The sequence below is a fragment of the Ranitomeya imitator genome, chromosome 4 (assembly GCF_032444005.1).
Source record: "Ranitomeya imitator isolate aRanImi1 chromosome 4, aRanImi1.pri, whole genome shotgun sequence".
Lineage (NCBI taxonomy): Eukaryota > Metazoa > Chordata > Amphibia > Anura > Dendrobatidae > Ranitomeya > Ranitomeya imitator.
Genome location: NC_091285.1, coordinates 311,064,780 through 311,079,970, shown reverse-complemented (window position 1 = coordinate 311,079,970; position 15,191 = coordinate 311,064,780). Strand labels below are relative to the sequence as shown.

At 42.0% G+C, this 15,191-nt stretch overlaps 1 protein-coding gene across 1 annotated transcript in view; it reads right to left on the bottom strand.

The window, feature by feature from the left end:
* Nucleotides 1-1,961: 1,961 nt before the first annotated feature.
* TES (testin LIM domain protein) overlaps nucleotides 1,962-15,191 on the bottom strand; it is an 82,331-nt gene continuing 69,101 nt past the window's right edge. The window contains exons 5-7 of the mRNA XM_069764839.1: nucleotides 12,993-13,208; nucleotides 7,337-7,495; nucleotides 1,962-3,679 (exon numbers count right to left, since the gene is read on the bottom strand). Coding sequence (XP_069620940.1) covers nucleotides 3,488-3,679; nucleotides 7,337-7,495; nucleotides 12,993-13,208 — 567 coding nt within the window. The 3' untranslated portion in view covers nucleotides 1,962-3,487. The remainder of the gene's footprint in view (nucleotides 3,680-7,336; nucleotides 7,496-12,992; nucleotides 13,209-15,191) is intronic.

The following is a 15,191-nucleotide window of genomic DNA, read 5'->3' as shown; positions in this document are numbered from 1 at the left end:
CCTATCCAAATTATACTAATATCAGCCTAGGCAGCCAACAAAGACAGGCTCACACAACAGTCTAATGACAGCGGCCGTCTCATAAAGAACACTGGAGTGCTCAATAAAGCCAGCGTACCAATGTGTGGAAAAGTCAGGAGAAATAGCCATACACTGTTAAGGACCAAATGATGGCTGAGTTGAGAAAACGTTTATTTGTACAACCATCAGTCCACTTCTATCTACTGTGTTTGATCACTTCTGGCACTGGGACCTGCACTTGGTCAACTGACCTCATTTCTACAATGTCCAGCAACTCTATGCTTGCAAATTTCAATATGCATTAGATAAATTCTTCAGTTTACCCTCTGTAAACAAATAGATCTACATTTATTTATATTACTGGTATGTGATGTGTGTGTGTATATACAGGTGCATCTTATAAATTAACTTTTTGATATTCTAATTTATTATCAGTTGTTCAATACAAAAAGTGAAACTCATTTTATAGTGTCATTACAGAGTGATATATTTCAAGTGTTTATTTCTGTTAATGTTGTTGATTATGGCTTACAGCCAATGAAAAGGCTTCTTAAGAGTTTAAAAAGGTCCCTTAGTCTGTTTCAGTAGGCTCCACAATCATGGGACTTGACAGATGTCCAGAAGGCAGTTATTGACACTCCACAAGGAGGGTAAGCCACAAAAGTTCATTGCTAAATCAGCTGACTGTTCACAGAGTGCTGTATCCAAGCATTGTTAAGTGGAAGGAAAAAGGCAGAAAAAGGAAGATGAGAGACACTAGACCCAACAATTTAGACAAGCTGCTATCAAAGCAACCTGGGCTTCCACAACACCTCAGCAGTGCCACAGGCTGATCGCCCCCATGCCACGCCGCATTGATGCAGTAATTGATGCAAAAGGAGCACTGACCAAGTATTGAGCGCATTTACTGAACATACATTTCAGTACGCCAACATTTCGGATTCTAAAATCAATTTTCAAGCTGGTGTTATAAATGATTCTAATTTACTGAGATAATGATTTTGGGGTCTTCATTGCCTGTAAGCCATAATCATCAACATTAACAGAAATAAACACTTGAAATAGATCAGTCTGTTTGTGATAACTATAATGAGTTTCACTTTTTGTATTGAACTGAAATTAACTTTTTGATGATATTCTAATTTAGTGAGAAGCACATATATATATATATATATATATATATATTACATACACACACACACCTTCAGCAATTGTCTGAGGCTAGAAAAATAAATAAATCAATACTATTGATTTAGCTTGGGAAAGATCTCATTAAGTTGACTAGTCATATATATTTAAAAAGCAATGTAGGCCTATCAATCTCCCAGCATTTTATTTCTGCTGGGTTTTCCATATATAGTAAATTGTTGGCATGTGTTTAGGTCACGGAATACCTATGTCCTCAGTTCACCTCTTGTTTGTGATCATCAATTGATATGACCTTTCTTTTCTTTTTACTGAATGTCAAAGGGAAACTATTGAGCCCAGGCATTTGACCCTAAAATGTGTGAATAGGGTTGGACATTTTTTTTAATGCAATATCCATGGGTAAAATCAACATCATCTATTGTAACACATGAATGTACGCCTTATTCAGGTGCAAAAAAGGACACTATTAGGATGAAGAACGGTAAAGTACAGTAACTAACAGTGGAAGGAGGACTTGTAAAATGTCTGCACCATTGCCACAGGACTATCACAATTTGACAGTGATTTATTTTAAAGGGTGTATGTTTTAATTTACATAGAGCTGGTAGAAGAATGGCTTTGATTTGGAGAAGCACAATGGGTGAGGAACCTTTACACACCTTCCCTTGCTAGAATATCTTTGCATATAATGCATACCATTCAGAAGAATACAAAGAAATCTTTGAAGTGATCTCCCTCTGCAGGATCTTTGGAAAATCAAGTCAGAAAAAAAATGTATCATGACACAAACCTGGGTTATCAAAAGTATCTTTTTATTATTTGCTGACAGAAGTGTGAACGTCAACAGTTCCTAAGGCTATAGATAGGTTTGCATAGTTAAACCTGGTAAACAGCATGCACCTAAAGCTTCTGTACGACTTACATAGCCATACAATGGGTTTAAACACCAGCAGGAAACATGCTGCTTCCTTCCAACTACAAAAGAGACCTGGAGGATTTACAGAACAGATTAACTCCTTGCTTGGCAAATGGCATCACTACATATATCACATACAGTTTCTCTTCTTAGTCTGCTATAGTGGAGGTTGAAATGTTGAAAGCCGCTTTCTTTTCATGAGTTATGACACCCGTAACATCGGTCTCAGTGTAAGAAGTATTTCAATATCCCATTTCTCACAGACCCCATTTTAGAAGACATGGGTCCGGCTTCTCAAACTCCTGATGTTTAGCTACTATCATTAAAACAGTAAGCAGCAGCATATACAGGAGTAGCCAAACACTTAAAATTGTTCGAAGGGCAGCGCAAACTGTACATGCCCGAAAAAAAACAAACAAACAAAAAAAAAAAAAAACTTACAGCGCATGCGCAGGGACGTTCAGGAAGGAAATGAAGGCGGTGCCCGGAAGCAGTGAGTGACGGCTGGGAGGAGTTTGTGTTAGGGGGGTAAATACATGCCCCCCTGACAAATTCAGGTATGAGGGGCACATTAAAAAGTGATTATTTCAGCGTTGGAAGGGACCCCAACTAAAAGAGCCACCTTGACAAAGCAGCATTAGTGCTGAACAAGGTGGCTCTTTTAGTTAAAAACGCCTGTGGGGAGGGGGGATGGTGTGACAGGTTCCCTTTAAGGAAAAACTTCCTCAATTGTAGACTTTTTTTTTTTTTTAAACCTCAAAGTTGGCCTGCGAGTTTGTCCAAGCTTTACATTTCGTCCCTCTGTATTTGAGTTTGACATACCCGATTTATAACGAATAAAGTTGTTGAAAATCTTTATGATCATTTCTTTGAGCAAATGCTCTTCTGAGAACTGGGCAAGTCTGTAAGATATTCTTAGGGAGTACAACATTGGTTAGAGTCCTGGAAATCCCATTTTAGGCAGCATTACATCCCCCTCCAGAAACCATATATATTCTGGAAGATCCAAACTGTTGAGAGAATTTAATTACCAGACCTATGGATGGCCATATTGCTTGCCCAGAATGGAGTTTCAATGCCGCGACAGTAAATAACTTTACTGCTGATGCCTTACATTCACTATAAAGTGCAGCAAATCAAACGCCAGCGGATGGAACAGGATATGATACAAGGACATAGTACTCGGGCAGTAAAAGTGATGTGGAGTTTTATAATCAAGCAAAGCAACATTTTCAGTTTTGATAAACTTGCATAAAGCATGAAAATATTTTCCCTTAAGATCATTTTCAATTCTAAACACAATTAAGACCTCATGTAGATTTATTCCATTACTGCTTGGAGATTCATCTTGGAAGAGTTCTACCCGATTGTGAAATGTAAAACATTGTGTTCCTGTCTTCTCTAGGAGGTCATCTTCTTCTTGCACTCCACGGAGCAGAACACCATCCCCTCTACTGGCATGAACTTCTGGCCGATCAGACACTTGCTGCAACAGGAGCACAAGAAGCAGTCGGATGAGGCGTGCCAATGGAATCCACTGTAGCTCACACGCTGAACCTCGGGATCAATGGCATTGTGGCATCCCTGGCACGTCTGAAAGGAGGAAAAAATAATTGAAGCCAATTCTATAGAAAATTATAGCGCTTTTGTCACAACTTGTCTTAAGGTTAACACATATCCACATCCATGTGGACAGCCAAGCCTTTCCAAATGAAGACCTTTATCATAGCAAATGTGCCACAATTCTGGTATAAACCAAAGCAAAAATTAGAAGTGATACAGCACTAATTAGAAAACAATGGTCAAGCTATGAATCATGGAAAGCTAAGCATATATCCATGAAGTAAGTGTTTGCTTCACAGCATGCAACGAACTATGTGACGTACCAGTCAATAAGACATAAAACCTTCAAGTGATCTATTGCATAAAAATTAAAGTGCAAAGTGCCATTATTCAGTAAGTATATAGTATATATTGCGTCATCTATGATTCAGATGATTTTTTTTTTTTTTTTTTTTTTGAGGTTGACTGGCTGAATTAATTCATCCATTAAGCAATGGATCAGATAAAGACTGATGAAACACGATTGGAAAACTGTAATAAACAGTATGTGTTTTTTTCATCCTTGTGTCACAGATGCTTATGGACTTTAATGGCAGAGTCTCATCGGCAAAATGAATGATCAGAGTGCAAGTTCCGAGTCTCACGGACCGGAAAGACAGATCAGTTTTTAAAACTGGGAACACCATCAGCTCCGCATTAACAAGCTGGATTCCATACTTGAACACTCTTAGTTATAGGTAAATCTGCCTTTTTTTTTTATAAATTCTTACCTGCACTACGTCACATTATGGTTTATATTGTTTATTTAACATACGCACTTGTACCTTTGCTTCCCTGGCGTTTTGCCTGAATTTAGACCAGGTAGTGTGGCAACTCAACTCATATTTAACCCCTATCTGACCTCGGACGGGATAGCAAAAGTAAAAAAAAAAAAGTTTAAAAAAAATGTGAAAAAAATAAAAAAAATATAAAAGTTTAAATCACCCCCTGTCGCCCCAATCAAAATAAATCAATAAAAAAAAAAAAATCAAATCTACACATATTTGGTATCGCCGCGCTCAGAATCGCCCGATCTATCAATTAAAAAAAAGCATTAACCTGATCGCTAAACGGCGTAGCGAGAAAAAAATTCGAAACGGCAGAATTACGTTTTTTAGGTCGCCGCAACATTGCATTAAAATGCAATAACGGGCGATCAAAAGAACGTATCTGCACCAAAATGCTATCATTAAAAACGCCAGCTCGGCACGCAAAAAATAAGCCCTCAACCGACCCCAGATCACGAAAAATGGAGACGCTACGAGTATCGGAAAATGGCGCAATTTTTTTTTTTTAGCAAAGTTTGGAATTTTTCTTCACCACAGATAAAAAATAACCTAGTCATGTTAGGTGTCTATGAACTCGTACTGACCTGGAGAATCATAATGGCAGGTCAGTTTTAGCATTTAATGAACCTAGCAAAAAAGCCAAACAAAAAACAAGTGTGGGACTGCACTTTTTTTGCAATTTCACCGCACTTGGAATTTTTTTCCCGTTTTCTAGTACACGACATGCTAAAACCAATGATGTCGTTCAAAAATACAACTCGTCCTGCAAAAAATAAGCCCTCACATGGCCAAATTGACGGAAAAATAAAAAAGTTATGGCTCTGGGAAGGAGGGGAGTGAAAAACGAACACGGAAAAACGAAAAATCCCAAGGTCATGAAGGGGTTAAATGGTGGATAAACCCGTGTATGATTGGACTAGATGGTGGCCCGATTCTAACGCATCAGGTATTCTAGAATATGCATGTCCACGTAGTATATTGCCCAGCCACGTAGTATATTGCACAGCGACGTAGTATATTGCACAGCGACGTAGTATATTGCCCAGTCACATAGTATATTGCCCAACCACGTAGTATATTGCCCAGTCACATAGTATATTGCCCAGTCACATAGTATATTGCCCAGTCACATAGTATATTGCCCAGTCACATAGTATATTGCCCAGTCACATAGTATATTGCCCAGTCACATAGTATACAGCACAGAGCCACGTCAGTGATGTAGTATATTGCACAGCGACGTAGTATACAGCACAGAGCTACGTAGTATATTGCCCAGCCACGTATGTCACAGGTTAAAAAATAAACATATACTTACCTTCCGATCCGAGGGCCCCTTGTAGTTCTGTCGCCTGTGCGCGGTGCACGCGGCAGCTTCCGGTCCCAGGGTGTGAGAACGTCGCGGTCACATGACCGTGACGTCATGGCAGGTCCTTCTCGTGCAGGACCTGTGATGACATCGCGGTCACATGACCATCCTTCGCACCGGAACCTGCCGCTTGCATGGAGCGGTCACCGGAGCGTCGCGAAAGGTGAGTATATAATGATTTTTTTTTTTAACATTAGATCTTTTTACTATTGACGCTGCATAGGCAGTATCAATAGTAAAAACTTGGTCACACAGGGTTAATAGCGGCGGTAACGGAGTGAGTTACCCGCAGCATAACGCGGTCCGATACCGCTGGCATTAACCCTGTGTGAGCCGTGACTGCGGGGAGTATGGAGCGGGCGCCGGGCGCTGACTGCAGGGGTGTAGGGAGGGACTAATCGGACTGTGGCCGTCGCCGATTGGTCGCGGCAGCCATGATAGGCAGCTGGCGAGACCAATCAGCGACTTGGATTCCATGACAGACAGAGGCCGCGACCAATGAATATCCATGACAGACAGAAAGACAGACAAAGACGGAAGTGACCCTTAGACAATTATATAGTAGATATTATCCAGCTAAAAACTATTTGGACACTTGTTATTACATCTGCAGTGACTGATACTGCTTCCCTCACATGAAAAGACACCTTGTTGAATTTTGTGAATTATATTTACATGTGGTTTTTAATATTTTTTCAATAAATTGTCATTTTTAAACACATTGATAACACTGGTTATTGCTATATGTCCCTATGTGTTAGTTTTAGGACATATTGTTGGATTCTAGATGTTTGTAACATACCACAATCTTATTTTGGACTATATTGGTTGATAATTTCAGTTTTTAAAACTGGTAAGGTATATGGATCAATAAAACATGGGTCAGTATACGCTGATGTGCGAGTGTAGCCTCAGAGACTTTTTCCGTCTTTATCGGCATGGAGGCACGGCCAATGGGTATGACTTATTGTGAATGGGAACATTTTTGCTACTGCTTGATAAATAACATATTCTCTATGTGCAGTCGTGACAAAGCTTTGAGGCTTCTAGGGAGGTAAATTCACCTCATGTTTGTGCCGAATGCAAATCCTTTTTATTTAAATAAAATGCAGGGAAATATAAGCTCAGATTAGGGATATGAGGCAAGGAAGTCCAGCAAGTGCCTGGACAGTGTCCGAAAAATGATCAAGATGACATGGTAGCAGGCAGTCAAAGCAGACAAGATGTAGGGCTTTCTGAGTGACAGCCTCCTGATAACTACATTTGTTAAGAAGGCACAATTATATAGATGTTTTTCTTTAAAACCACTGTATGAACTGACACACAAAGATGAAATAATTTTCCCTGGTACAAATGAAGCAAAATTAAAGTCTTTCTATGATTGCAGTGTGCTGTCACTTTCAGTCAGGACGAAATATAGCAGCCTTTAGAAGACTACAGAAGACCGTTTCAATTTTTTTCAGGATTAATAAAGGAGTCGCACTGTCTTACCACGGCATGATTCTTCACATAGCAAGGCTTGCACACTGGCTTGTCATTCACCATCACATAAATTTCTCCAGCCAGGACACAATCACAGTCAAAACAGCAGAAGTGCTTCAGATGCCAGTTTAGACCTTCTGCTTGAGTGTATTCATTGCTAAAAATCAACTAATAAGAGAAAAGAGAAAAAAAATAAATATGTTTGTGGTGATTTATCATGTAGTACCGTAAGGTCACGGATTTCAAATCTGACCACTAGATGTCACTGGATCCTTACTTTTTAACCAATGATTTCTGCCACCTAGTGTACATTTAGTAGAAATGCAACAAAGTTCTAGAGTGAACGCCTGTAACATGGAACTACTAAATAAATGCCATCGTATCTTCAACCAGGATGTTCATTTCTATTAATTGGTAAAACTGCAAAAATCTTAATCACTCATTTATATAAAACTAATAAAAAGTTGAAACATACATATTTAGCATAAATGACTGATTAACACATAAAAAGTAGTAATAAACTAGGGAATCAAGACTTGAAATTTACAGCTGGGAGTAGAATATACAGTACAATGGTACAAAGAAGTTTCTATATTATACAGAAACCTTCCTCTGTTCTTCACAGGAAAATCCAACTGCTTCTTGCTATTAACAGAGAGACTGATCTGCATACAGCGCTCATTCATAATCGATAGACGCTATATAATAATAGTAATAATATTTTATTTGTATAGCGCCAACATATTCCGCAGCACTTTACAATTAAGCGGGGACATGTACAGACAAATTCGGTATGAGTTAAGACAATTTAAACAGTGACATTAGGGGTGAGGTCCCTGCTCGCAAGCTTACAATCTACAAGGAAATAGGGGGGACACAATAGGTGAAAAGTGCTTGTTATTTCAGGTCTGGCAATTATAATAAATAGGGATTTTCATATAAAGCTGCATGATCCGGTCATCAGCCCGTGTGTTTAAGTGCAATAGTCAAGAATCAAGTGCAGTTATCGTGTGCATGGAGGGTGTGGAGACAGATGAATAGTAGGGTGCAGATTCACATGCAGATAATATTTGGAAGAAGGGAATAGGTCAAAGTTAGTTTACTGAGTAGTAGTTGATGTGGTAGGCTTGTTTGAAGAGACGGGTTTTTAAGCATGCTTGTATAGGTCGGGGCTAGGTATCAGTCTGACCGTCTGGGGAAGTGCATTCCAGAGAAATATAACCCTGGCTACCGCATTCAAGATGGATTGGAGAGGAGAAAGTTTGGTAAGAGGGAGACCGATCAGAAGAGAGTTGCAGTAGTCCAGACGGGAATGAATGAGAGCGACAGTAAGAGTCTTAGTAGTTTCAACGGTGAGAAAAGGTCGGATTGTGGAGATGTTTTTAAGATGCAGGTGACAGGAGCGAGTGAGTGATCGGATATAGGGAGTAAAGGAAAGTTCCGTGTCGAATATGACCCCAAGATAGCGGTAATGCTGCTTGGGAGTTATGGTTGAACCCTCCAGGGTAATTTCGATGTTGGGTAGAGTGAGGTTAGTAGAAGGGAGAAACACAAGAAGTTCCGTTTTGGAGAGATTTAGTTTCAGATAGAGGGAGGACATGATGTTAGAGACAGCAGACAGACAATCCTTATATACAGAAGAATAAGCATTGGTCTGCTTAGTTTCGGAAACACGCAGTAAAGATTAACCCCTTAGCGACCGCCGATACGCCTTTTAACGGCGGCCGCTAAGGGTACTTAAACCACAGCGCCGTTAATTAACGGCGCTGTGGAAAAAGTGAATAGCACCCCCCGGAGTCGGATTTTCTCGGGGGTCTCGGCTGCCGGGGGTAGCCGAGACCCCAGAGAACATGATTCGGGGTTTTTTTTACCGACCCCGCATTTGCGATCGCCGGTAATTAACCGTTTACCGGCGATCGCAAATAAAAAACAAAAACGCAATCTCTTTTTAATTTCTCTGTCCTCCGATGTGATCGCACATCAGAGGACAGAGAAAGGGGGTCCCAGATAACCCCCCGATACTCACCTATCTCCCCCGGTGCTCCTTGTGGCTCCCGGTGGGCGCCGCCATCTTCAAAATGGCGGGCGCATGCGCAGTGCGCCCGCCGGCCCCGGGAGAATCTTTGGGGTCTCGGCTGCCGGGAGTAGCCGAGACCCCAAAGAGCATGATCGAGGTCGGTTTTACCGACCCCTGTTTTGCGATCGCCGGTAATTAACTAACTGTTGACCGGCGACCGCAAAAAAAAAACAAAAAAAAACGCAAAGTGTAATTCTCTGTCCTCTGATGTGATCGCACATCAGAGGACAGAGAAATAGGGGGATTTGGGGACCCTATTATACTTACCGGTGTCCCTGGGTCCTCCTGATGCTCCTCCTGGCCGCCGGCATCTTCTGGGCAAAAGAAAATGGCGGGCGCATGCGCAGTGCGCCCGCCATCTGTCTCCATCTGCCGGCTGGCCGGCCGGCGAAGAGCAGTTGGGGCTAAAATTAGGGTTAGGGCTGGGGCTAAATTTAGGGTTAGGGTTGGTGCTAAATTTAGGGTTAGGGTTCTTTCACACTAACGTCGGTAAAGGGCCGTCGCAAAGCATCGGCCCGACATACCGACGCATGTTGTGAAAATTGTGCACAACGTGGGCAGCGGATGTAGTTTTTCAACGCATCCGCTGCCCAATCTATGTCCTGGGGAGGAGGGGGCGGAGTTACGGCCACGCATGCGCGGTCAGAAATGGCGGATGCGACGTACAAAAAAACGTTACATTGAACGTTTTTTTGTGCTGACGGTACGCCAAAACACTGATCCAGTGCACGACGGACGCGACGTGTGGCCATCCGTCGGCAATACAAGTCTATGGGCAAAAAACGCATCCTGCGGGCACATTTGCAGGATCCGTCTCTTGTCCAAAACGACGGATTGCGACGGATGCCAAACGACGCAAGTGTGAAAGTAGCCTTAGGGCTAGGGTTAGGGTTGGAGCTAAAGTTAGGGCTAGGGTTGGGGCTAAGGTTAGGGTTAGAGTTGGGATTAGGGTTTGGATTAGAGTTGGTATTAGGGTTGGCATTAGGGTTACGCTTGGGATTAGGGTTAAGGTTAGGGATTAGGGTTAAGGTTAGGGTTGTGATTAGGGGTGTATTGGGATTAGGGTTAGGTTTGAGGTTAGGGTTGAGATTAGGATTAGGGGTGTGTTGGATTTAGGGTTTTGATTAGGGTTATGGTTAGGGTTGACATTAGGGTTGTTTTGGGGTAAGGGTTGTGATTATCATTAGGGTTAGTGATTAGGATTATGGATCGGGTTGGGATTAGGGTTAGGGGTGTGTTGGGGTTAGGGTTGGAGCTAGAATTGGGGGGTTTCCACTGTTTAGTTACATCAGGGGGTCTCCAAACACGACAGCCAATTTTGCGCTCAAAAAGTCAAATGGTGCTCCCTCCCTTCTGAGCTCTGCCGTGCGCCCAAACAGTGGGTTACCCCCACATATGGCACATCAGTGTACTCTGGATAAATTGGACAACTATTGCAGTCCAATTTCTCCCGTTACCCTTGTGAAAATAAAAACTTGGGGGCTACAATATCTTTTTTGTGGAAAAAAAAATATTTTTTATTTTTATGACTCTGCATTATAAACTTTTGTGAAGCACTTGGGCATTCAAAGTTCTCACCACACATCTAGATAAGTTCCATGGGGGGTCTAGTTTCCAAAATGGGTTCACTTGTGGGGGATTTCTACTGTTTAGGCACATCAGGGGCTCTCCAAACGCGACATGGCGTCCGATCTCAATTCCAGACAATTCTACATTGAAAAAGTAAAACGGCGCTCCTTCTCTTCCAAGCTCTGCGGTGCGCCCAAACAGTGGTTTACCCCCACATATTGGGTATCGACATACTCAGGAGAAATCGCACAACAACTTTTGTGGTCTAATTTCTCCTGTTACCCTTGTGAAAATAAGAATTTGTGGGCGAAAAGATCATTTTTGTGTAAACAAAAGCGATTTTTTATTTTCACGGCTCTACGTTATAAACTTCTGTGAAGCACTTGGGGGTTCAAAGTGCTCACCAAACATCTAGATAAGTTACTTAAGGGGTCTAGTTTCCAAAATGGTGTCACTTGTGGGGAGTTTCCACTGTTTAGGTACATCAGGGGCTCTCTAAACGTGACATGGCGTCCGATCTCAATTCCAGCCAATTCTGCATTGAAAAAGTCAAACGGCGCTCCTTCACTTCCAAGTTCTGCGGTGCGCCGAAAAAGTGGTTTACCCCCACATATGGGGTATTGGCGTATTCAGGAGAAATTGCATAACAAAATTTATGGTTAAATTTCTGTTTTTACACATGTGAAAATAAAAAAAATGGTTCTGAATTAAAATGTTTGCAAAAAAAAGTTAAAGGTTCATTTTTTCCTTCCACATTGTTTCAGTTCCTGTGAAGCACGTAAAGGGTTAATAAACTTCTTGAATGTGGTTTTTAGAACCTTGAGGGGTGCAGTTTTTAGAATGGTGTCACACTCGGGTATTTTCTATCATATAGACCCCTCAAAATGACTTCAAATGTGATGTGGTCCCTAAAAAAAAAATAGTGTTGTAAAAATGAGAAATTGCTGGTCAACTTTTAACCCTTAACTCCCTAACAAAAAAAAAATTTTGGTTCCAAAATTGTGCTGATGTAAAGTAGACATGTGGGAAATATTATTTATTAACTATTTTTCGTGACATATCTCTCTGATTTAATGGCATAAAAATACAAAGTTTGAAAATTGCAAAATTTTAAAAATTTTCGCCATATTTCCGTTTTTTTCATAAATAATCGCAAGTATTATCGAAGAAATGTTACCACTAACATTAAGTACAATATGTCACGAAAAAACAATCTCAGAATCAGCGGGATCCGTTCCAGAGTTATAACCTCATAAAGTGACAGTGGTCAGAATTGTAAAAATTGGCTCGGTCATTAAGTACCAAATTGGCTCTGTCACTAAGGGGTTAAACATGTGCACTAAAGGAATAGTGCACCGACCATATCAGGTATATCAGCCAGACACCATGTCAGATGAATGAGGCAAGCAGAAAGGAAGCCACTATAGTTCTGCAACCACAGCTCTATAGAGTGGCTTTATATTCTGGCTCAGAGGGCGGAAAAAGCCAAGAACTAAAAGGGTCCATAATTGTGGTGACTTTAGCAAGCTACAGTCTTACAAGATCTGGTGATGGAAGCAATATCTAAAATAAAAACATACCTTAAAATTGCATGGTTACTAGAATTGCTCTTAAGAATCGTGCCAAGTTTGGAAATTATCCTTCAACGACAGGATAGGGGCCAACTTCCCATCCACTGGAACCCCCATCAATACAGAGAATGGAGCTGTGAAGAGCCCCATGTGAAAAGAGTGGAGGTCGAGCAAGTGCACTCCTTCTCAATGGGGCCGCCAGAGATGGCCAAACACTGCGCTTGGCTGGTGTTCGACACTCCTATTAGGAATGAATGCTTGAACGATCACCGCTGGATTCACACACGGCTCTTCAGAGACCCGATCTCAGCGCTTGGGAAGTTGTCCCCTATCCTATGGATAGAGAAGAAGGTCTAGACTTGGCTTAACCCCATAAAGGTATTCGCCTACATGCATGTCGTATAGTACGTGAGGGATCAAGGATACTGAAGAAGTGAACAGGAATTACCTCATCACAGCCTGCGCACCGCGGCTTCTCGCTGTCACAGTAATGTCTGCCACAATAGAGTTTTCCCTTTTTCCAGAAGTAGATCATGTCTACTAGAAGCTCACTGCAGGTGAAACAGACAAAGCACGAAGGATGCCACAGCTTGTCGTAGCCGGCCCGCTCGGCATACACCGCAGGGTCACCCTCCTTCATGTTCTCCTTGCACCGGAAGCAGTACTGTGGACACAAGGGAAGACAGTTTATAATCGCATCGATCTTACAACAAGACACAGGTAGATGGTGTTTAATATAGAGCGATGGGAAGGAAGCAAAACCGAAGGACAGTCAGCGCTGGACTACAGAGCATGCCTGGCAGCGTGCCAACAGAAACATATGCTGGCCGGAAACCTACATGCATCCCAGCTCCATAATGCCATGTAGACAGTGACATGGACCAGCAATTAACAATCCTGCGCTGACAGGGACAAGTTGGGCTGAGCAGGAATGGAGCAGGCATGCCACAGCTATTTCCACAGAGATCCCTAATGTCCCAACACTCCCTCTCTACGCAACGATAAAATGATAATTAACAATCCAATTGTGAGTCGGGTCACAGTGCATTCTTCGCCCTCTCAATCTTTTAACCCTTCCCAGCCGCGACAAACAACCCATTGTCCGCAGAAAGGAACGCCTCTGATGGAAAGATTGCCTCAGCCGTGTCGGTTGCTTTCCCATAACTGGAGATGTGATTGTGATGGAGTTTTGTGAGTAATGAACATGTTTTATGACACATGAATCGCGTCCAAGCATGGAGCCGGCAGAGTAAATACAAGCAGAGCAGGCTGCTCCGCACAGATAACACAGCTTTACACTTCACGTTTGCTGCCTCTCAGATCAAGTCTGTAGAAACAAAGAAAAAAAAAAATAGCAAGGTTTATGCAAAGAATTCCTGACCATGGACCATAAATTAGGAGAAAAGGATTTGGAGTCAGGGCTGTAAGCAAAAGCTTCAGAATAGCAGACTTTCTGGCACAGACCATAAAATACAGAATGGGGACATCTTCAAGAACGCACAATAAAGGCTCCATTACACGGCCCGATAATTATCAATTCTAATCACCTGAACGGGCATTTATATCACTGGAAAAAGCTTGTTCCCAGTCACTGGCCTGTGTTAGTATGGCAGCCAACAAACAAGCTGACCACCTTATCAGATCTCATCCGACCATCTGAGGGCATCACTCCTGCTAAGGATCGCTCGGACCGTGTACAGGTCGCAATGACCTCACAAAAAGGGCTTTCAAAGTGACGTTAATCAACTGGTTATATTGCTCATTGGTGCCGATTAAGGGCAGAAATCAGCACATGAAAAACAAAATTCAAGGGGTTGTCCAGTCCTTTTATATTAATAACTAGATGGTGGCCCGATTCTAACGCATCGGGTATTCTAGAATATGCATGTCCACGTGGTATATTGCCCAACCACGTAGTATATTGCCCAGCCACGTAGTATATTGCCCAGCCACGTAGTATATTGCCCAGCCACGTAGTATATTGCTCAGCCACGTAGTATATTGCTCAGCCACGTAGTATATTGCTCAGCCACGTAGTATATTGCCCAGCCACGTGGTATATTGCCCAGTCACGTAGTATATTGCCCAGCCACGTAGTATATTGCCCAGCCACAGGGGGCAGTGCGGATACACGGTGACAGTGTCATCTCCTCCCCACATGGGTAAGTTACGATCATAACCGATTGCTGCTACTTGGCACTATTGGCACTTTTTTGCACTAGCACCTTTTTTCTTGTTTAATACATGTTGTGCTATTAGCGGCGCTGGCTGTGTGGTCTGCAGGTATCCGGACTGTTTGTTTCCGGCCTGCTATACTAGTGTGACCCTCGACATTTGGTTTAATGTGACAGGGCCTATAGCCCATGTACTCTAGTGGCTAGATACTCCTTTTGGCCTGTTTGTGTAGGGATGACCTGCTCCATCTCACTGTGTATCTTGCTTTTTTGCTTTTCCCTAGTGGTATACTCGTCCATATTGTTATTGTTTATATATTAAATATTTCTGAGGTTTGTTATATATTTAATAAAATTATGTCTTATTGGACTTCATTTTTGTGATGTGGTTACTAAATCTCAGATGGTATATGGGTCTGGAGTTCCCTTTTTTTCATATATAGGATTTATATTGCCCAGCCACGTAGTATATT